The following is a 22100-nucleotide window of genomic DNA, read 5'->3' as shown; positions in this document are numbered from 1 at the left end:
AAGTAATGTTAATAAGTAATATTAATTTGATCGTATTATCAAATTTAGCTTACATATTTTAGTTCTTATTTGATTTTTTTTAGTAGCGTACATATTTAATTACTTTTCCTTTTGTTTTTAGCTTTTCTAATTTGGCAAATTTAGCATTAGCAAGAAAAAGTTTGTTTTTTAGTTTTGATTGAGGATTTTTTTATTCTAGAAATTTTGGAAACTAGTTGGTGTTAAGTTTGTGCAAGTGATTCACCTCTTTATATTATACGGTCTCAACTTATTTCATTTTAGAAACTTTTTTCAAAGAAAAATATGTAAAACAGTTTCTCATTCCAAAATAGTTAACAGTGAAATTTTCAAATAGCAGCCAAATCAATCATATTTTCAAGAGCCTTTTTAAGATCCACGTCTTGAATTACCTCTCTCGGATTGAGTATCCACCACAACAACAATATTTTCCATTTTGTTTTCAGCAACAACCATATGTTCAATTACAGTTTTAATTGCTCTTGCTTATATTTTTAACTTAAAAATTCATAAAATGGATGTTAAAATTGTTTTTTTAGTAAGAGATTTAGAAGAGGAACTATATATATTAATCAACTTGAGGATTTTATATATGTAAACTTCTAAAGTTTTTATATGATTTAAAACAAACACCCAAAATAATGACAAAAAATTTGATCAATTGCTCGAAATACATAATGACACAAAAGCTGTCCATTTTTATTGTCTTTCCCTTATTTCTCTCTTAGAAGTCTGTTATTCTCAGAACTAAAAAGGTTAAAAAGGAAACGAACATCTAAAAAGGTTAAAAAAAGAAACGAACAGTGAAGACTGTGTCCACTAACATTTTATTCAGAATTTAAACAAGATATACTGTTATTCTCCATCAAGTAAATCTATGTATCGCGTTTCAATTGCATTATAAAACAATTTTTGTTCTTTTTCATTTTAATTTCATACTTTTCGAGCATATATTTTAATTGTCTAGCACTGAATCCAAAATGAATATCAAACAATATTTTCATAAAAGATGTGAAATTGTCCTTACTCTATTATTGTCCTCTCAATTTATTAAAAATGACACAATATTTCGCATTAAAACACAATTGGACATAAAATTTGATATGTCGAGTAACAGTAGAGCCCAAAAAAAAAAATCTCAGATAATCCAACTATCACCATCATTAATTATCTTATACAATGTACATCAACAAAACTTGACAAAATGTGTCGCATGGTTTTCCTCTGACAAACTCAAGGCATTTGAATGCGCAGAAATACGCAGAAATCTCACCTATACTTGGGGCTTGCTCTATCTTTAAGGTCTAAAAGCTTGCAAAAATGAAGCTGCCATTATACTCTTTATGATGTCATTTTATTTTGAATTTGCCTATGAACATGGATAAGAAACTCTACATAGGAGAAGCCACCCGCGCTCTTGTCTTCTATCATATATGAGAAGAATAACATTCCTGATGAATAGTAAATAACATACATTAAGTTGAAAAATCAAGAACACCACCATAACAATTGTCTACAGATTTCTTTCTTCTATTTGAATACTTCCTAGTCTAAGCCTAGCAAACCAACAACAAAACTTATTAATCAATGCAGCATCTGTTTAGGATTTCCTGACAAAAATATTCCTTTATGAATTTAGCAGACAAGTTGTAATTTACTCAACGTTATCGATACACAAACTTTATATCTTTTGAACTTGAAGATAGTATTCCTGGCTAAAAAATGTTATATAAAAAATATCGGGTTTTGCTCGTGTGACACAAGCAATCCCAATAATATGCAAGAATACTAGAAAAGAGAGATCATAAAAATTCAATCAACATACTCTACTGCCAGCATTACAAATACCACTCCATGACAAACCAATCCAGAAAAGTTTCACATAGCAAAGCATCATCCTAGGAATTTGCCAAGAGCAATCATGAAATGAAACATATAACCACTGAGCATGTTTAAAAATGAGAAAGAATGTTTGGGGACAGTTTATAAACGATGGTGAAATAAAATGTTCAGTTGAAATGAGAAAAAAAGCTCAGCATTTCTTTTAGAAACAAGTTTGCTCAAGTGGACACCCGTGAATTTTGAACATTAGGTACCAGGAGGCAATGGTTTCCAAGAAAACATCGAGCACTGGCTCAAGAAGAAAATATCGCCACAAAGAATAGGCAACATGTTTGAAGACAATACAATTGAAAACTTTGAAGACATTAAAAAAATGAATGAAACACCGGCAAAAGAATCTGAGGTTTTATGTTCAAAATTAACTTCCATATGTTATGTTAATAGCTAAAAATCCAGTCTGTATTGAACAATCATTTACACAATCATTCTATCTAAAGCACTGACCTGATGGATCCCCTTTCCTGCAGAGCTTTAACCTGCACAGATATAAAGAGTATTAAAAACATGCATTTTATTTAGTCATCAAATCACATGGAAATTTATTTGAAAAGGTCGGAAACAAGCAAAAATTCCCAAAACAATTAGCTTACCGGAGGTAGGAACATCTTTGCCGCCGTATCTCATTTATCACTTCATTTAACCTCTTCGATAGTGGATTGTCATATTGCTGCAATACAAACTGATAAAACATAATTGTTAACTTAGAATAGCCAGGTCTGAAATAAACAGCTCATTGAAGCATCATGATTAAAACAACTATTTCTTTCAGCATACTAGAAGGAGTCATATAGACTACTATCCATCAGATATGATTTAAGGATGATATGAAGTTTCCTTCAAAACACACCCACTGCTAGGGATAGAATGTTAGACAGGGACACCAGGAGAGAAAGACAAGACAGCAAGCAAATTACCAGAGTAGGGACTTCGTCAATTGTAGCAACGCCAAACAGTTTCCTCACAATGTCATGATTCACAGAGTCTCCAACATATATCAAACAATCGTGACCATTCTCAAGAAGATATATTCCATCATCACTAATGTGTTCACTAGAAAGAGGAAGAAAGGCAGGAATAACAGAATCTTCATCTTCCTGCAATTTATAAAAATCTATCAGTGCCTCACGAAGTAATATAAATACAAGGTTTAGGTTAACAGGCATCGGTACAAAACATAAAACGAATTCATCAAAAACATGTTACCCTCTTCAACACCTACAATACAACGGTAACAAATTTTCATATAAGTTAATTGGCTTGCACCACATTCCTATTTTCAAAAATAAAAGCTTATTAACATTTTCAAAACTCATTATTATGTTCTGATAAAATAATTGCTAATATGTAATATTACACCACATTGCTAATATCATGATTTTTTTATATATTCTTTTAATATGATTAATCAATATACCTTTGATTCAAGATCATGGATAGCCACCATCCTAGGATACACAAGTGGTATTGCCAATGGAACAGAGATAGAGGACACATAATTTATCCAGAATGACCGTTCATCTATTTTCCCCTCCGTTCTCAACCCTGTACTCTTAGTTAATGCTGAAAAAGAAACGAACAATGGAATTAGCACCCACTTATACGGCCCTTCTTAGAAGACCATATGTCAAAGTTTTAACTTCATTAATCTGGCCATTGACAAATCAAGCGATGTCATCTTTGACAGTCATCATCAATTAGCGAAAACAAGATACTACCTTCAAAACAGAAGGACCATCATAAACAAAATATTGCTGAAGTCAATGACCAGAGTATTATTATCCAATAAAATGCACGATAAAATATTCTAGAAATGCAGTATCATTCCAATGTTGGTCACACTTGTTGGTGGCATATGAATGCAAAAATGCAAAAGTAAAAACATACAAATATAAAGAAAAAGAAAATTGGTTAAAGATGATCTGTTAAATAAAAGGTAGAATGCAGCATATGAATAAACTGTTACAAATAATATCTTCAGTTCCATCACATTGCTCATCAGAAAAATTCTGCAATGCATGAAAATTCATACATACCAAGTGTGTACAGGGGCAAAAGCTTTAGTGCCTCAGGGAGAATAAGTTGTCCAGATGAGGACACCGTCGCACAAAATTTACGGTATGAAAATAGTGCATTGATGCAAAGGTTTGTCACTTGTTCCCGAACAAGTGGGAGTGGCTTTGAAGGAATCTCATTAGCAGCTGCAGGAAAAAAATAGTTAAAACTCCACCCAAAAATTATACCTGTAAACACTATCTAAAATATGAACAGGATGATACCACCACGGAATCATTTACAATATATAAAGCCAACAAAATTCAGCATAGAGCTGTTAACAACAATCCATACATGGCAAAAAGAAGAGTATAGAACAGAATAATAATAAGGGAAGTGCATAATCACGAATGATGTATACCCTGTTTTAAGAAACAGCAAAATTGAGTGTCCAAATCAGCTGCACGGAACAGATTACTGAGCATGCTAGTGACAGGAAGAGATAAGGTCACCACACGTATTCTTCTTTGGCCGTATAGAGTTGTGTAAAGAAGGGCACACTGAAGAGTTGGAGAATATATAATCAGAACAACAGTACAATATTTTCACCCAGTGACAACTTTCAAAGTAGGGTGAACTGAAGATCGTAAACCCCTTGGAATAAAGTTGAGCAGTAAACTTTCTAATACCTGAAAAGCACATTCTGATCCATCCTGTAACTTATCGTCATGTTTCAAAGTTACCATGAAATTTTTGTCACAGTCAATCTGCATAAAAGAAAAATTAGGACACAGGTTGAGCATTTCAAAGTATTTTAATTAATTCTACTTTTGGTAAACAAAGAAAAAATGGCACGGGTAAGTCATAAACAGGACAGACAGCATACCAAATATTGTTTATGGGCCAGTCTGTTTACAGTTTAGAAAGCAGTTACTCTGGTATTAAATAATCTAATTGCTATTTTGAAGAGATGTTAATTAATTTTTTTAATATCAGAAAAATAACTTTTTAAGAAAATAAGTTCTTGGCAAGTGAGTTTATACTTAATTTAGTCTCACAAAATCAACTTATAAGACGAGAATTACATCCTACTTGTATGTTATAATTCAGCCTTATTCTTGATAGGTCTCCAACAAACTTCCTCTCACCGACAAATGAACATCTCAAGCATGAGATTAGGTAATAGAAGCCCGATAACAATGGCCCAACAGCCCCAAAGAACTTGACTAGAATAGACTCTAAATAGGTATGATACCATCTAAGTGGATTAATGTCTAACTCAACTATATAAAACTGACTAGTAAAATTAGAATTTCACCCCCACTTACAAATTATAATCTCACCCTATTCTCTTTGGGATCTCCAATATAAGTAATTGATTTTATGAGAAACAATTATAAATAGCTTTTGACTATAATCAAACTTCCAAAACACATCAGAAACCAAAAATGTGATTCAAAAAAGTGTTTCTTTGGTGAAAAAAGATCTTAAATAAACTAGCCCTATAACTAATTCCAGGAATACCACCCTCCCCACATCTTTTCTGTGTTGATAGATGGCATCCACTCAGACAAGTCAATTCAGTAAAATTTAGAATAGAAATAAAATAACATAGTTAGCCCCCAGTTTAACCTACAACTATAAAAAAGTCCATAAAATTAATGTCTCCAGCACTTCAATTCTTTAGTACGTAAAAGATTTCGATAAACCAGTTAATAATCAACAATGATGGCTTTCCAAATCCTAACGACAACAAAAACAGATATCCTTAAATTAACTTCCTTCCCTTGTCCCTCAATTTTGTACAATCTTCTTTTGGAATAGGAAAAATGTGTGGTAGGTAGAATTTTCAAGCATTGCTATTGATGAGAAACAGAAATGGATGAGACTAACTGCAGTAGTTATTGGTGACAGATAGTAGAGATCTGAAATAGAAATTAAGATTTCTAATGATATATGTTCAAACCTCAAGTTTGCTAAGATAGCATTGCTTATTAGTCAACAAATTGAGGTATTCTCCGCTTTTGGAACTTGGTAGCTCCATCATGATTTTACTCTTAAAAGAAGCCTCTATAGGTTAAGGGAAGCCTATGAATAGCCCTAGGCCTCGTCTCTTATAACAATGTTAGACATTTGACCATACTGGAACATAAGCCCAACTCAAGGACAAAGGGGAACAAGTGTTCGCTTTTGATGCTCTTTTTGTTCCTAAATGACGTCAATGTTTCAACCTCAAGTCTACTAAGATAACATCATAAGAGTTGATCACCGAATCCAAATTATTATCCACTTTAGAGTTAGATGGCTTTGTCACAGTTTTGTCCTTAAAAAATTCATTAGTAGGCCAAGGGTCGTATATATAAATAGTCATTGGTTTTAACTCCTAAGTGATGCAAACATTTGGGCGTACTGGAACCATATCTATAATGTTACACTATATCTATATTTCATTCCATATAATCATATAAATAAGTAACAAAATGAAAAAAATAAAAATAAATAAATAATAACAGAATCATCATAGCAATAGAAGTTAGTAATATTTTCAAAACAAACTTGTGCGTATTTTCAACAGTTTCTAAGACAAACTCATTTCAGAAGCCATGGCAATGGATCAAAAAGCTCCAATACCATATTGAAAACAACTTACGATAAAAGAAACTTACGAGTTTTTGTTTGCAGCCATATAAGCCTACACGCTCTTCTAAAAGACTAAGAAGCTTCAGCAACATGACATGTAATAAACTACTCTTACAGAATACAACATATAATGATGGATCTAACTGACTAACTAACTAATTATCTCATAAAAGGAGGTATAAGAAGAATTAGAAATGGAGATCACTGTTTTCAGTAACATATCCGTAATTTATGGACAATTCAAACATATTAACTAAATCTGAAACAGCACAAGTCTAGTTGGTGATAATATTGATTACATCTATCCAGAATGCAGCAAGCTTACACAATTATGGAACACTTCTACACAAAACAAATTCCAATAGTTTTGTTGAAAAGAGGACTAATCCCAGCAGTTTAAACATTTTAATCATATCTGAACTATGATTTGGCATATATGAACAAGTTACATTATACGATTAAAAAAGTCAGCAGATCTAAATATCTTTAATCATTAACGTGTTAATACACAAACAAAGATAAAGTAAAGATATGCACAATGTCTATATACACATTCATATAATTATATCTGGAATCTTGAAAATTATACAAACCCCAGGTAAGTCAACATCAGTTGGGATGCGTTTACAGAAGTTGCCATAGTATTCCTGCACTTGGATACCCTGACAAAAGAACAAATGTGAAATTTGTGGAACCTATTTGTTTCATGAAAAGGTACCAAAGAAAGTGAAACAAACAGACTACCTGACTGCACCGCACACGCATTACAGCCTCAAAACCTTGTGGCCTAGTGATGTTCCATCTAAGATCATTGTAAAGTTTTGCCGTATCAGAAATAGCTGAGAAGGGATAATAGTAATAGACCTGTAAAAAAGTGAAAAGTTACGTTAGTAAACAAAACAAATAATTCAAAATGATGGAATGTGTTGAAAGGATTAGTAACAAACAAGTCACGTGTTGGGTACATGTATAAGTATTCTTATTTATAATGAAGAGATGCAACAATAATGAACCAAATCAATATCTAGTAGTAAGAAATATTTGGTAAGTTATTTCCCTATCAAAATGTATCATATATCCCTATTTAGTGTAATCAAATAATATTTGTAGCATAATCAACTCATGTCCCTAATAGAATGAACGTAATAAGTGTTGATGAAGAATAAAACACTCTATATTCCACTATTGACTTGTGAACAATCATAGAATCCTCAACGAAGATGGTATCATTACAAAACCCTTTAGGATTATACGTAATGTTTCCTCTTTCTTTGAAACAACTACTTCTTATTACATACTTCTGATATGATTTTCAATTATTTTCCCCTTGAACTACATTTCCTTCATTAAGAATTGTTAAAAGTGTCTCCAGCATTCATAAAGAGGGAGATTTATTGATGAAGCCGTGAGCAACTTGTGTCATTTGTAGTAGTAGCATATTAAAAATAACTTAATTTTCCATCATTACAACAAACATCTGATCAATATAAAAAATAACAGTGATCAGAGCTTCAACTCATTTAGCATGAAAAGCAATAACACATTAATAATTTGAACAACACATAAAAATTCACATAAACCTGTCCACCAGTAGTCCGCGGGATGACAGATATGGAAGCAATGTCTACATAAGTCTGAGTAGTCACAAACACATCAACACAAACCTGCAGCATAACAAAATAATTATACTTAACTAATCCATAACAAGGTGACCAACAAACAAGCTCGCAAAAATCATCCAGTCATAAAAGTAATGCCTGAATCACATGAAAAAGTAATCAATATCAACCTGATACTCAGCAAATTCAACAGCCAGTTCCTTGAACGTTTTATCTGCAGGTTGAAGTAATTTATGGGCTTCCTGAAATTGAACAAAATTTAGCTTTCATTGAAGTAGAAAAATATAAGAGCACCAACCTTTCAAAAGGTAGAACAGATAAAACAATATCAGATGAATCATGGAACAGATGTTATGCAAATGAATACTCCACATGTTTTCTTTTATAAATTAAAACATCAAACGCTGCATCAATGAAAATCAGTATCCTTTCCATTTTCATCACTAGATATACAACTGGACTTGCAAACGCGTTGAATTTATCCCATTGCAAACGCGTGGAATTTATCCCATTCCATGTCACCACTAACCAAGCTAGTGCTTATACCAAGCAAATGAAAAAAATAAAAAATTCATATATTTTACATTATACAGGACAAAATCCAACAATTCAACAACCAAATTGAGACAGATACCTTTTCACCTGCAGAGATGTTTGTTCTACCTTCAGCCTCCCGTGCAGAGAGGGCACCAATGCCAATAGATGGCAAGACTGGAGACAGCAAACCAAAAGCGTGAAAAACATCGAACACACTCAATGATGAGTCAGACAAAAAAACAAACACACAATCTCACACAAAGTATATAATACGGAAGAAGTGGACTAAGATAAAAACAACATGATGACAATAAACCAAACAAAAGATTACAGGATTAGGGAAACATAACAATATGCAAATGAAGATTTAGCCACAGAAGACAAACAAAAATATTCTAATACCACTATAAGTACTGTTTCAAAATGTGTTAATAAAATTTAAAGGCAAGAGAGTTTAATGGCAATATGTTGTTTACTAAAAACTTCTTTCGTGCTGAATTGACAAAACATGTTAATTATTTTATTTATTCAATTTCTGTAATTAAATTGTGACATTGGTAAAACTTTTTAAAGATATTTTTCTTTTATTTTGACCCTAATTGTGCATTTCAGAATATTCGTAGTTTCTAATTCTGATCCTGAATTTTACTTAATTCATGTCCCAAAAAGAGAAAAAGATTTGGTCACATAACAAATGTGGCAGATGCATACTTTCAAGCAAGAAAATTGGTATAACATGAACTATATAAAGGTCAGTCAATTAATATATTTACAAATGTGGCAGATACATACTTTCAAGCAAGAAAATTCGTATAACATGAACTATATAATATAAAGTCAGTCAATTGATATATATACAAGCTGAGAAACTCACCTGACTGGAAAACCAACAACTTTCCTCCAGTGTCCTTCATTGCGAGGAAAGCTGCCTAAAAGAAAAAAAAAAAGAGAGAGTATAATTGACATGTATTTATATTCACATTTTGATCTATCTAGCTTTGATAGAAGGACTAGTTAAACTTAGAGTGAGGACAGTAAAAATAATGTCAAATGCAATGTAAATAGCTTGTTAGAAATTATTTGGTTACTAAAGCACACGTCAAGGGAAATAGAGAACCAAATCAACGAATAATATGTAAAGGGCAGAAGACAGAGGTGGATTTTTGGCTGTAACAACCTTGCCATTTTGGGCAAGGTGAATGGGAAATAGAAAGCAAGGAGAAATTGACGAAGGGCAAGGATAAAAGGGAGAGACGGATCCTGGTGGAAGGAACCAATCGCATAGTGATTGCTTTTGCCCATGGGGCAGGGAGGAAGCTGGGGGATTGAAACCATTTTTGTTTCTGATCTTGTTTTACTTCTGTTTCTGAGGGATAACAGAAGACTACCTCAGCTATAACAATTCCATTCTCCATATTTTCCTAAATAAACTGAACAGACTGGCCTTTACAAGGGAAAAACTACATTAGAAGAAAAGGAATAAATATGTGAAGGATAAGTGTAGGACAGAAAGGTATTTGCTTGGAAGAATAACGGAAAAACAAAGTAGTTAGTTTTGAAAGTTAGCACAGTTAGTTTGCAGAGGGATTAGCTATCCAACTAGAGAGAAGGGATGGGTAGGAGGACCATTCAGGGAAATGTATTTTAAGAGATCCACGCGAGTTCTCAATTAGGAAAGGAGAAACCCTTTGTCAGGAGAAAATTAGTAGGACTCTTTATTTTGCATTCACCTCAGTCTAACAATAACAATTTTTTTCTTTACTCTGTTTCTTTACTCAAAATGAAACTCAAGCAAAACAAAATAAAATACCAACCCCTTCAACTTCTGTAGCATATTACAAAAAGATACCCTATGAAACTTAAAATATTCTACATCATAAAGACATCCAACATACAGCTAGGAAATCTGAGTTCGGGTGTAGATAAAACCTCAGAAATGCAGCAAATTAAAAAGTTAGAGAGTTCAGTCATAGTTGGTCCTTTATTACCCTTCCCTTCTTTTGAGGATTAATCATATTTTGACAACCATTCCAGCAAATAACAAATAAAGATAATTACAACTTTAAAGAAAAATTCAATACCTTGATAGCTGCACCAAAGGCTGATTCGGAGGTTCTATTATTTTGGAACATGGTAGGAATGCTTTCAAGAAGTAATTGTAAGTGTTCACGGCACTAAATGCAAAAGAAGCAAACAAGTCAAATATTGCCAAGTGAATACTTTCTCCAAAGATTATTGCCAAAATTCAAGGAGGAAATATTTGAAACTAACCTCAGATAGTGGAACAATTACGTCAGTTTGTAAGGGAGTATAAACATCTTGGACATCGGGAACGATGAGCATCAGTGGCTACAAGTTTTGAATTTCAAAATCAGCCTGAGAATCAATTACTTAAAATTGGAAAATGCAAAAAGCTTATTATCTAAACTATTCCACAGTTAGTTAGAACTGTAAATGGTAAATTCATCAAACAGTTCTCAAAGAAATATTTTTGAAGATATAATCCACACAACTCTCACAAATTCTAAACATCAATACAAACAAATAAAAATAGATAACGCATGCATCAACCGCTAAGAAACAAAAAAATCTGATGTAAAAAACCAAGCATTGCTCAGTTTTCCAGACACCAGTTAACTGTAGTATATAAATTTTCTATCATGGGGGCTTTTATAACAAAAAAAATCCATATTCAATTTTACATAACATTATGTATTTCTAAAGAACATACAAATTTATAAACTACATGAAAACATGGACTTACAACTAAATCTTGCAAATAAAGAAAAATCAGAATATATTTAAATTGTGTACTTGATCGATACCTGCTGCAGTGCACGTTTCAAGTTGTAGAAATGAATTGTTGAGTCAAAAGTTGCAACTCCCACAAATGTACGAGGACCCTCCTGTAGCAATATAACCAACAAATTTAGTATGAAGTATTTGTCAAGATATATTAGGGTGTCAATGTAGTCCAACAAAACCAAAGGAGTGTGTGTACGTGTGATTGTTTTTAAAACTCAAGGAATGCATCTATCTGTAATGTACGAAGTAATAATGAAACATTTTTAAAACAAATGGGAGGTTTGTGTAGAATTTTAAAAATTTGGGGATTCTGAAATCCAAGAAAACCTTACAGAATGTTCTTATAATCTACTCAAGACGAAACCCAAACCTTCCTAATCGAAATTCTGTCAGATATTGACCACAAACAGGACAATGGTTTACCAAAAGGAGTGTGAAAACAACTAAAAAGCCCTAAACAAGACACATATTTCAAAATTATAATCATTTCAATATTCCATGTCTCCCAAGTCTCCAGTTGTCTTTCTTGGGTGTAAAATATTGAATTCGTTAATGTGTACATCTGCTAAGTATGCTACCAATGTTAAATATGTTAAAGCCGCTCAGGCTCATTGGATGAGAAAGGATAAAACAAAGATCTGATGCACACACTTCTCCCTTGTAAGGAATAAATAGTGGGAAATTGCATTTTAATATTTCCCATCCAGTTCAAACAATTCATCAATTTTATTTCATTACTTGATTTGGAAGTTTCATTATTTGTTTCCGAGGCAGGTGGAGAAAAGGAGGGAAGAATCTTAAAGGTTTATCTTTTCTATATTTAAGTACCAATTCAAACAGTGCATAATGAAGCAACGTGTTTCAGTCCAGTGAAACAAAAGAAAATTTGGAAAATATTAAGCATCATACAAACTGTCTTTTATAAATTATTCAAGTTGCCAAAACTCAGAACTCACAGGAAGGTCCGAAATAACTTGACTTATTGCACTGCAAGCTGCAGCTGCTGCACCAGTTTGAACAGAATTCATGGATACATCAATGAGAAAGAAGTACACTGCAGGCATTGGCTCACGAACCTACACAAAAATAGTGAATCACACACCAGTGATAACAGACACTAAATAATGAAGAAACAAGAATAAAAGAAAAATAAGTCTTGTTCCAGGCAGAAGCATAAACTGCTTAGTTTATTATTAGCTTATACCCATGAATAAACTAAGCCAACCATATACAATTAACTACACATAACCAATCCAGTACACAAAAAATAAAATAAACCTGACTAAAATACGAGCAAACAGACGTGTATAAAACAGGCAGCAATAGCATAAAACGTAAATAAGCATGAAAAACAAAATTGTTCCAATATTTTATCTACGGTGATTTCCTATACATTACTAAAGTACAACTGCTCAAGAATTATTTGGTTCAGACATTTAGTAAGCTGCTACCTGTTCACTTCACAATTTCAGACTAACCAAGATTCATCATCGTTTATAGCCTGGTATATTTTACAAACAAACTAACCATGAATTCTTTTGTTGCAACAAATTCAACGGTCCCCCTACACAGCTCAGGCCTTTCATCAGCATCTCTACGCCGACCATCTGGACCTAAATTGCAGTGGTAGTCCCGTGGAGTTTCATCACTAAATCCTGGAACAGAAATATTAGTGATAAGATGTTTTGATAATGTCACAAATTGACAAAAAAGTTTAATAAATAACCCATCGCAAAAAAGCTAGAATTATGAGAAAATATTGAGACCTTATATGTAATCCACTGTTTTTTTTTATAAAAAAAAAAAAAGTAAAACCAGAGATACTATCCATATTAATGGCACATTGTAGGACTGCTTGCAATACAACTTTTACCCAGATATGTGTGTCATGTCTACTTGACCAGAATCTGTTCTTACATGTTCTTCTTTGTCCCTTTATGGAATTTTTCATCCTTTTTGGTGGTGACGGATCTTGAGTACTTTGAATAAACAAACAATATATGCTATTATTTTATGACACTTCATTAGCTCATCAGGTGGTTTTAAATATGATTAGGCAAGTAATATCTAAATGGAGTAAGGCACAAAATCTTCTTGAAGGGCTTTCCTTGACAGATATGAAGAGGAATAAAGCGGCTTTGCTCCATTAATGTTTTCTAGCACTTTCTTCTTTACCTTGAAGAATTTCTCTTATCAAAATATTAAAAAAAAAAAACGACAGTCTATATACACTACACACCGAGGTTAAACTGTGTTTATCACATTTTTGGGTGAACAACTTAATTAAGCACTGCTTGTTGAGCTAGTTTTTATAATTTAAGTGTTGCAGTATAATTTGCTACCATTACCGAAGAAGGAATTAAGTTAAATTGTATTCAAGTAAGTTGTAAAAATATTTTAAGTATCCCAGAGCACTTGCTAAAATAAGCAAAAGAGAAGCTTATTAATATACAATAAGCTATTTCCATCAATTTCTCCAAACATCCATACAAGCATTGAGTCATAAGATAAGCCTATATAAGTTCTTTGCAACACGCCCTTAAAACTAAGCATTAAATAACTAGTGCACCAAAAGCATAAACTTGTGATACAAATAACAATACCAACCAACCACTAAATCACTGATTAACTTATCTTTATACCAGCCGAGGACAAGAAATTCCCATTTCTCCTCTAATCACTCCAAGGGGAAGTAACATAAGATATTGTAACAACGTGTCATTTGCAGTTTACATAGTATGACAACAAAAAATAGTAGGATGAGAAACTGATAGCAGATATAATTAGTACTAACCACATAAATTGCATATGAAACGCCTTCCCTGATCAATGAATTTCATGAAGGGGTTAATGTAAGCCTTGCAACGAGAGCAACGAACAGGACCACTCTCTCCAAAATCAACAACCTAAAGTTGTATGCATTCAGTCAAAAGATTTACTGAGAAAATAAATACACAAATTCTTCATTGGGGGCAATATTTTAGAATTAAAAAAGAGTGAACTTAGTGAATAATATAACATAGTTTACATTCACCACAACAGCTGTACAAAAAAAAAAGATTTGAAGACAATAATTATGGGCTCAACAGCAGGCACTAATCGTATTAGTGTAAAGTATAAACAATTGGAAATGCTTAGCAAAAGTGGTGAAATATTTTTTTTCAGCATTCCCCACTGGCAAATATATTAAGAAACAGAAAATTATGCTATGAACAAACAAAAAAAACCAAATGATGTTAGTTCATGAATCTTTAATGTGGAAATTGTTTAGGGAAATTTGTTCAAAGATCGTTCAGTTAAACAAGTTTGTTTGATAGTTCATGGTAGTCTACTCTTCGAGGATCATCTGGTGAAAGGCCTATGACCCACCTAAGGAATGAAAAGTGTCATGTCTAGTAAAAAGATTCTCATCTACCCATTTGGTAGACATCTCGTCTACTGGTGAAGAGTGTCTCATCTAGCAGTCTGATGGGAGTGTGTCTTGTATGCTCTTGTGGTGGAAGGTCACCTTGCAAGCCATTAGCATTGACTGCTGTGTAGTGCATCTAATGTGTTTCCATCTAGTCCAAGTGCGAAACACACTGTTTCACGTGTCACGGATTTTGTTGAGTGATACCTAGAAGAGTTTTTTATATTCACGTAGTATATAATAGATACCTTGTGTAAAGCATGACGATAGGTTGTTGTTGTTAGAGAATTATAACATTAATTACATTGTGAGAATTCACTATATTGAGAGAGTGGCAATTAAGTTGTTACTTATCTAATTACATTCTCCTTAGTAGTTGGTAATCAAAAATTCAAAATTCTCCTTAGTAACGGATATTTAGTTGTTAATGAGGCTTTGAGTATGTCATCTGCTCAAGCAAGTAACGAGAAGACCTAATGGTTAGACGACATAAAGGAGGAGATGAATTCATTTCGTCTGAACAATACTTGGACTTAGGTTCACAGATCTATGGTTCTAGATTGGTTAGTTGTAAATGAATTTTCAAACAAAAAGGATGGAATTCCAGGAACTAATCAGAACAGATTCAAGGGGTGCTTGGTGACAGGAGGCTTTACTCAGAAGGAAGGAATTGATTATAGTGATATATTATCTCCAATAGTAATTATCATATCCATTCAAATGTTGTCAGCCATAGTTGTTGAGCTTAATCTTGAGCTGCAACAGATGGACATTAAGATGGTGTTCATATGTTGAGACTTACATGAGACCATCAACATGAAACAAATAGAAGGATTTAAGGTACCAGCAAGAAGGGTTTTGTAAGTTAAACGGATACTTATATGGTTTAAAGTAGTCCCCAAAGCAATGGAACAAGCATTACAATAATTCATTACAAACATTGGATTTGAAAGTAATAAATATGATACATGTGTTTACTTCAAGTTCCTAGTAGAAAATCACTTCATGGTATTGTTGGATGTTAATGACATTTTAATAGCTACCAATACTAAATCTGAGGTTTAAAAGGTTAAGGGGAGTTAAATGGTAAAGTTGATGTGAAGGATTTTGTAGCTGCTGATATTGGGTATTGAGAGATCATTAGACAACACAAGTTGTAATATCTATGTGTCACACAAGATGTATCTCAAGAAGATCAATGAAAAGTTTGGCATGACAAACTTGAAACATGTTTCCATGCCTCTGGTTTAGCATTACAAGTTGAGTGATAAACAATCTCGTTAAACAGTGGAGGATCATACCAATATGGATGTCATACCATGTGCAAACATTGTTGGAAGGTCAAACTACAAAAGGTAGTGGCTATGTAGACAACTAAAGTTGACTACATTATCAAGACAGAAAAAGCCTTGTGGCTAAGGGTTACCCAAAAAGTTGAGAGTGTAAGATCATGCGAATTGATTCTCCAGTACCATTATATCCACACATTGTATATAGATACTTTGTATAAAGCATCACAGTTGAGTTGTTGTTAGAGGATTGTAACATTGAGTACGTTGTGAGTGAGAATTAATTGTATCACAGTTGAGTAGTAATCACTAAAGTTCTCATTAAATTTGTGTGAGAAAAATCTTGTTCTTAGTGATTTGCTCTTGGATGTAGATTAGAGTTATTAACACTCTAATTGAACCATGTTAATTCTTGAGTTTCTAATTTTCTCTTTGTTCCTCCATTTTGTTTCTTGTTTCTTGTTCCTTGTGGTGTTTGAGGTGGACGTTTCTAGTTTCCAATGAACTTGTGCTATAGTTCCACAACACTTAAAATAACCAATTGGCCATCAAACATTTGAGAAAGATGAATTAACCTAACTTAAAAAAGAACACAAACTAATACAAAAAACATCTACAACTAGCACACTTCAAAAGAAATAAAAAATCAGTACTTGAATAGGCTCCTCAGATGGGTGTGGAAGGGCCAGGGGTTGGACTAGCATAGCCAATTGCATTCCTGATGTTGCCAAAAGATCAGCAGTGAAAGGAACCTAATTTATTGAAAAGAAGAACAAAGCAAACCAAAGAAAATCAATACAAATTACAGGTATCCCTAAATTTTCAAATTCAAGTAACCAACGTCAGAATATTATTGTTAAGACCAAAATTCACTTCAAATAAAAGATATTTCTTTAAAAAGAGAAGAAAACATCAATAGAATCAGGCATCTTCTTAGGGGAAACATATTGATAAAACTCTTCAAAAACCAAATCATAAAATACACCAGAAGTAAAAAGATGTTTACGCAGTCACAAATACAACTCTATACAATCAAGGAATAAAAAAGAAGGGTGTCTTGGTGCATGACTGCATGAGGCTGCCACCTAGTGGGAGTGTATGGAAGATAGACATACACATCCTAGTCCGGCAAGTGGGGAGTCTATTTCCAATAATTGAACACCACTGCACCAAGGCTCATCCTCCATAAAAACAAGTAATACAGATACGAAGCCTGGAAATCATAGCATTTCTCATAACCTTACATAAAGATTAATAACATTGCAGAAATTAGACATGACCTGATTGATTGTGCACTTCATGTAACGTGGACTGCAATTCCCTGTATCTCTTACAATGAAATCACTTGTAGCAGACTGAACAAAAAAAAGGTAGTGCAAGGTAAATGACTTTCCAGAATAATGGAGAAGAGGTAATTTATAATATGAAAGACCAAGAACAATCATTTGGACTTAGTAAGCCTCAACTTCAACATACAGTAATTTATCTCTATCTCTAGTTTGTTGAAAAGAAGAAAAAAACATGGATCAGTAATTTTCAAATGACTACCGGAGGAATGGTTGCCTGGTTGCCTTGACGAGTTTCATGCAAAATAACAGAGGAACCAGGAGTAGGTCTTGGAATTTGATTGGGATCAATTTTGGAAGGCCCTGCCATAGGGGCTCCAGTTTGACCAACGGCAGGTGATATGGTAGTAGTCATAGATTGATTTGCCATTGGTGGTGGCATGCCAAACATCCGAGGAGGCTGTGAAGGACCAGGAACAGGAGGAGGTGGTGCTACCTACATAATTCCAATAATCAGAATCCATACAATTTTTCAAAAGATTGACAAATGTGCATAGGACATATTACACACAGTTTGGGTACTAGATATGGTAAGGTATTATCATATCTATTTAAAGGCTTGTATTTTTAAGACATTATACTAAAACTCATGTGAGACACAAATGAGAAGATTTGTATAACAGCATAAAAAACATATCATATTGTGTCAGTTTTAAATAAAGACCAGAGGCAACAGCAGATATGTCGTATAAGAATAAATGCTTAAGGCCTGTTTGGGTAGGGTTCTCCATAAGAACAAATAGGAAAAGGGAAAATGAAATAATTTGACCATATGTTGAAATTAGTTTATGCATATGTAAAAATCATCTTTCAGATAAGCTAATAAGAGGAAGTTCTTGCAAATAAGTCTCTGGAGAAACTCATTTCATTTCTTCCTTCTTATTTTTCTTTTCTTAGAAATGCTCATGGAAATATTTATCCATACAAACGCTTCCTTTAACCATTCACAAGCACCGAACTTGCTGGAAATAGGAAAGAAACAGGAAAAAAAAATCAAAATAGGAATGAATTGGACAAATAAGTGGGAAAGCTTCAAAGGTTCCTTATTTTTTTATACAGTCATGTTATGCACATGACACATTAATAGTTTGCTCTAACTAGTTAGAGGAAAATACAACAGATTCAAAACAAAACTTGTACCATTGCATATATATAGGACATGTTCTTTTCTGGTATCCTTACTGTGATGGGTTAATAAACAATACTTGTATGAGGATTACTAATCAATACCTGTAATAAGAGAATATCCTGCCTCGTGTTTCTTTTTACTTCAACTTTTAGAAAAAAAGGATATAATCATATAGATGCAATTTTACATGGTACTGGAGAACATATTAATACAGCATAATTAAAATGGTATTTCGTCTTAATTAGAAGCAGAAATTATGAATATAAATGCAATCTTACTATTTGATCAATATGCACAGGAAAGACTCAACATGTTAAATATGTAAACTTGAGGTCATAACTTTCTGGGTGTATTAAATATCCAATGTCTGTTTCATGAGCATTTTTTAAGACTCTTTTTGCAACAAAGATTCTAATAAAAATTCTACTTGTAAGTTTTTTTTTAATTTTAAAACCAACATTTCAATGAACTATCTCTACTGAAGATTGAACTATGGAACCACAATTTAGAACCTCCATTTGACGAGCAAACATAAGAAACCTCCATCAAATATGAATCCTCTTTCAACCAATTAAAAACAATGAATTGCTGTAGGACCACAGCTTTGCTGATGATGCCCACACATATCCTTGTTTATAAATGCATGAGTTAATAAATTTGTGAGAAAAGATACGCAAATGTTTTCTGAATTTGCTTGAGTGCATTTTCCTACCGGAAGAAGAAGAGACTTGTTTTATAGCCAAGTGTATTACAAAGATACCACTACTTACTAGATCCATTGAACGTAACTATAAGAAATACCTAAGCTATTTAGACAAATTAACAATAAAGAAGCTCTTATCTCCAAAAAAAAATACTATTTCAAACAAAAAACCCGTGCTCTAATTTCTCCTGTTATGCACAAGACAAAAAAAGTTTAGAAGGTCCATTATTTTGTAAATATGCTTATGCTAAAGACCACGTAGTCGCCAAAATCCTTTTCCCTTTAAAAATGCAGAAAAAGACTGGTCCATGTAGTATTGGTACAATAATAGGTCACTTTTTTTTATCAATTCATCCAGCACATATTGTGGGTAAAAAACATACAATAAAGTTCAAATGTATAGAAGAGCTACCTGCTGGGATTGCATCTGCCAAGAAGGGGCTCCAAAAGGTGAACTTGGAGGCTGCATTATTCCTTGAGATGCCATGGGATAGGGGGCTTGGGGACCAACTGGACCTGGTGGAGCTCTCATGGTTGGAGGAGGTCCAACCGGAGGTTGTGTCACACTGGCAACAGGAAAGCGTTGGGGACCTGCCAAAGCCCCGGAAGAAAATACAGGCGGCCCATTATTCATGAAATTACCCGATGCACTGGTAGGGACTACAGCCGGGGGAGCACTCATTGGCGGTGAAGAAAAAGGACCCGGACTAGGACGAGCACCAGGAGTCGCTTGAGGTGGCACTAGCGGACGGGTTTGTGGAGAACCACCGGGAGGAGGAACCCCAGAAACAGGCGCAACAGCACTAACCGACGGTGGAAGAGAGCCAGGAGGGGGTCTTGACACAAAAGATGGAGGTTGACCAGGAGGTGGCCCAGTGGGCCTTCCAGGAGCAACATTTGGTGGAAATGTAGACAATGGTTGTCCAGTAGGAGGCCCTGCAGGCCTCACCATGGCTCCAGGAGGTGGCCCAGGTCGTGAAAATGGCGGTGAGGAACCAGGGAACCCCGGTGATGAGGCCGAAGAAGGAAAAGGTGGTGGTTGACCAAATGGGGGAGGTCTGGAAACAGGATTCGAGGTCATGGGAGGCCGATTAAGATTCAAATTGTGCATATTATCAGCGAGTGCATCAGGAGTGCCCCTGATGTTAGGGACATAATTAGGGGGAGGTGGCTGTGGTGTGTTACTGCCGGGTCTAGGTGCCCCTGGAGGCACAGGAGCAGCCATTACTGAATCAAATGAAATCAAATCCAAACTCAATTTCCAATAATCCTTATCAAAATAGTACCGCAGAAACAAAGATCCAAATCTACAAGGATTACAGATTCAAGAATCATTGCATTATTCAAGAAAATTGATTAAAAAAACAAAAAACAAGAATAATAGCACGTGAGCATGAATCGAGAATAAAAATGATCGAATAAGAATGCAGATTACGGCGAGGTAAAGGAATACGGAAAAACCTGACGCGAGATCGGTCGAATTGGAAAAAATTGGGAGCAGAAAGATGAGAAAGAACTTGGATCGGAGAAGGGGGGTTTTAGAGAGTGGTTAAATGGTGCGTAAAAATAACTTATATATCACTGCCTATTTAATTTGTTTTCGGTAATGATGTGTAACTGTTTAAGGGCCATTTGGTTCGGGCATTATCATTTCCAATTGCCAAACCTCCGCAATGTTTTTATCGTCTTGTACCACTGGTCCAAATTGTTTTTTTTTATTTTTTAAATATTCACTGAATTCTTTAATTTATATTTAAATTATACTATATTCTTTAACACTGATCAAAAAATGCATTATTTAATCAAATTTATGTTAAGTTTATTAAGACATAAGTGATTTTGGTGTTAAATAATATAATGATTTTATTTTTAAAAATAAGCTCAAGTTTATTTTATATTCTTGACCATCAAAATAATCATTTTTTTAAAACAAAGTTATCTAAAAAAACTATTGTAAACCTTTTTTTACTATTTAAAAATAATCCTTCGTAAAACTTTACTTATCCCTTCGTCGAGTCAAATCAATTCAAAATAAAGTTTTAGGACATCTGTGAAGTTTACGGATGTGAGACTATTTTTTAATGGATAAATGATTGTAAAAGGGATAAAAAGAAGTTAAAATTATAAGTTAAATTGAGTATAAAAATTAGAATATTAATTATTTGGTTATTTATTTGCAAAGTTAATTATCTCTCTAAACACTTTCTTTTTATATTGTTTTTTATTTTTCTAACTTTTATAAGTTGACAACCGTCTTTTTCTCTATATAGTATCAACAAAACAATAATAATAAAGTAAAGTTCAATTATGAATATAAGAAATTTCATTTACAATAAATTCATTTTTGTTTGTAAATTTCCTACGTATAATATTTTTAAAGTTTATGTGCATGGTTTAAATATTCACAAGTTTATAAATTGAGAAGGTGATTTTTTTTCAAAATAAACATTTGATGTTTTTTTTTCTTTTCTTGGTCCTAGAAATTTTTTTTTATTAATATTTTATATTCTTTCATATCTCACTATATCTATTTGACTAAGAGGATAAGTGACTCTCACGTAAACATGGTGAAGTTAAATTCAGTTGGATGCATTGTGATTGAATGCTGTGTTGAGTTGAATTTAAATTCGATTATTGTATCATATGAATTTTTAGTGAAAACTACAAAGTTGAATTGTTAAAAAAAAATGGTGGTACTAAAATATATTTGT

At 33.3% G+C, this 22100-nt stretch overlaps 1 protein-coding gene across 2 annotated transcripts; it reads right to left on the bottom strand.

Annotated features, from left to right (window-relative positions):
• Positions 1–1064: 1064 nt before the first annotated feature.
• LOC124839542 (Sec23/Sec24 protein transport family protein) lies at positions 1065–21007 on the bottom strand. 2 transcript variants are annotated; one of them, XM_047315382.2, is made up of 25 exons: positions 20851–21007; positions 19802–20696; positions 17760–17993; positions 17492–17566; positions 16865–16963; positions 14308–14419; positions 13041–13168; positions 12470–12589; positions 11534–11614; positions 10980–11057; positions 10790–10882; positions 9583–9637; positions 8806–8882; positions 8342–8413; positions 8133–8216; positions 7297–7416; positions 7146–7214; positions 4602–4679; positions 4334–4472; positions 3954–4118; positions 3335–3480; positions 2835–3014; positions 2511–2599; positions 2365–2396; positions 1065–1469 (listed from the first exon to the last, which is right to left on the bottom strand). In XM_047315382.2, the coding sequence occupies exons 2-25, from the start codon at positions 20612–20614 to the stop codon at positions 1360–1362; spliced, it is 3249 nt and encodes a 1082-aa protein (XP_047171338.1). In that variant the 5' UTR covers positions 20615–20696; positions 20851–21007; the 3' UTR covers positions 1065–1359. The 2 variants fall into 2 exon arrangements, with proteins under 2 accessions (XP_047171338.1, XP_087952060.1); XM_088095934.1 differs by having other exon boundaries at positions 19802–20616; positions 20851–20997.
• Between the last annotated feature and the right edge of the window lie 1093 nt (positions 21008–22100).

Source organism: Vigna umbellata, chromosome 8 (genome assembly GCF_029865625.1).
Source record: "Vigna umbellata cultivar VRB3 chromosome 8, Vumbellata_1.0, whole genome shotgun sequence".
Lineage (NCBI taxonomy): Eukaryota > Viridiplantae > Streptophyta > Magnoliopsida > Fabales > Fabaceae > Vigna > Vigna umbellata.
The sequence above is the reverse complement of the archived record's forward strand: the minus strand, read 5'-3'. Positions and strand labels throughout refer to the sequence as shown.

Bases quoted from the DNA above. Each gene is read 5' to 3' on its own strand.
- LOC124839542 (XM_047315382.2), bottom strand. From the start codon at position 20,614: ATGGCTGCTCCTGTGCCTCCAGGGGCACCTAGACCCGGCAGTAACACA. The intron at 11,615-12,469 runs GTGAGTTCTGAG...ATATTGCTACAG, and splicing joins AAGTTATTTCGGACCTTCCT to GAGGGTCCTCGTACATTTGT. The intron at 11,058-11,533 runs GTATCGATCAAG...CAAAACTTGTAG, and splicing joins TGAAACGTGCACTGCAGCAG to CCACTGATGCTCATCGTTCC.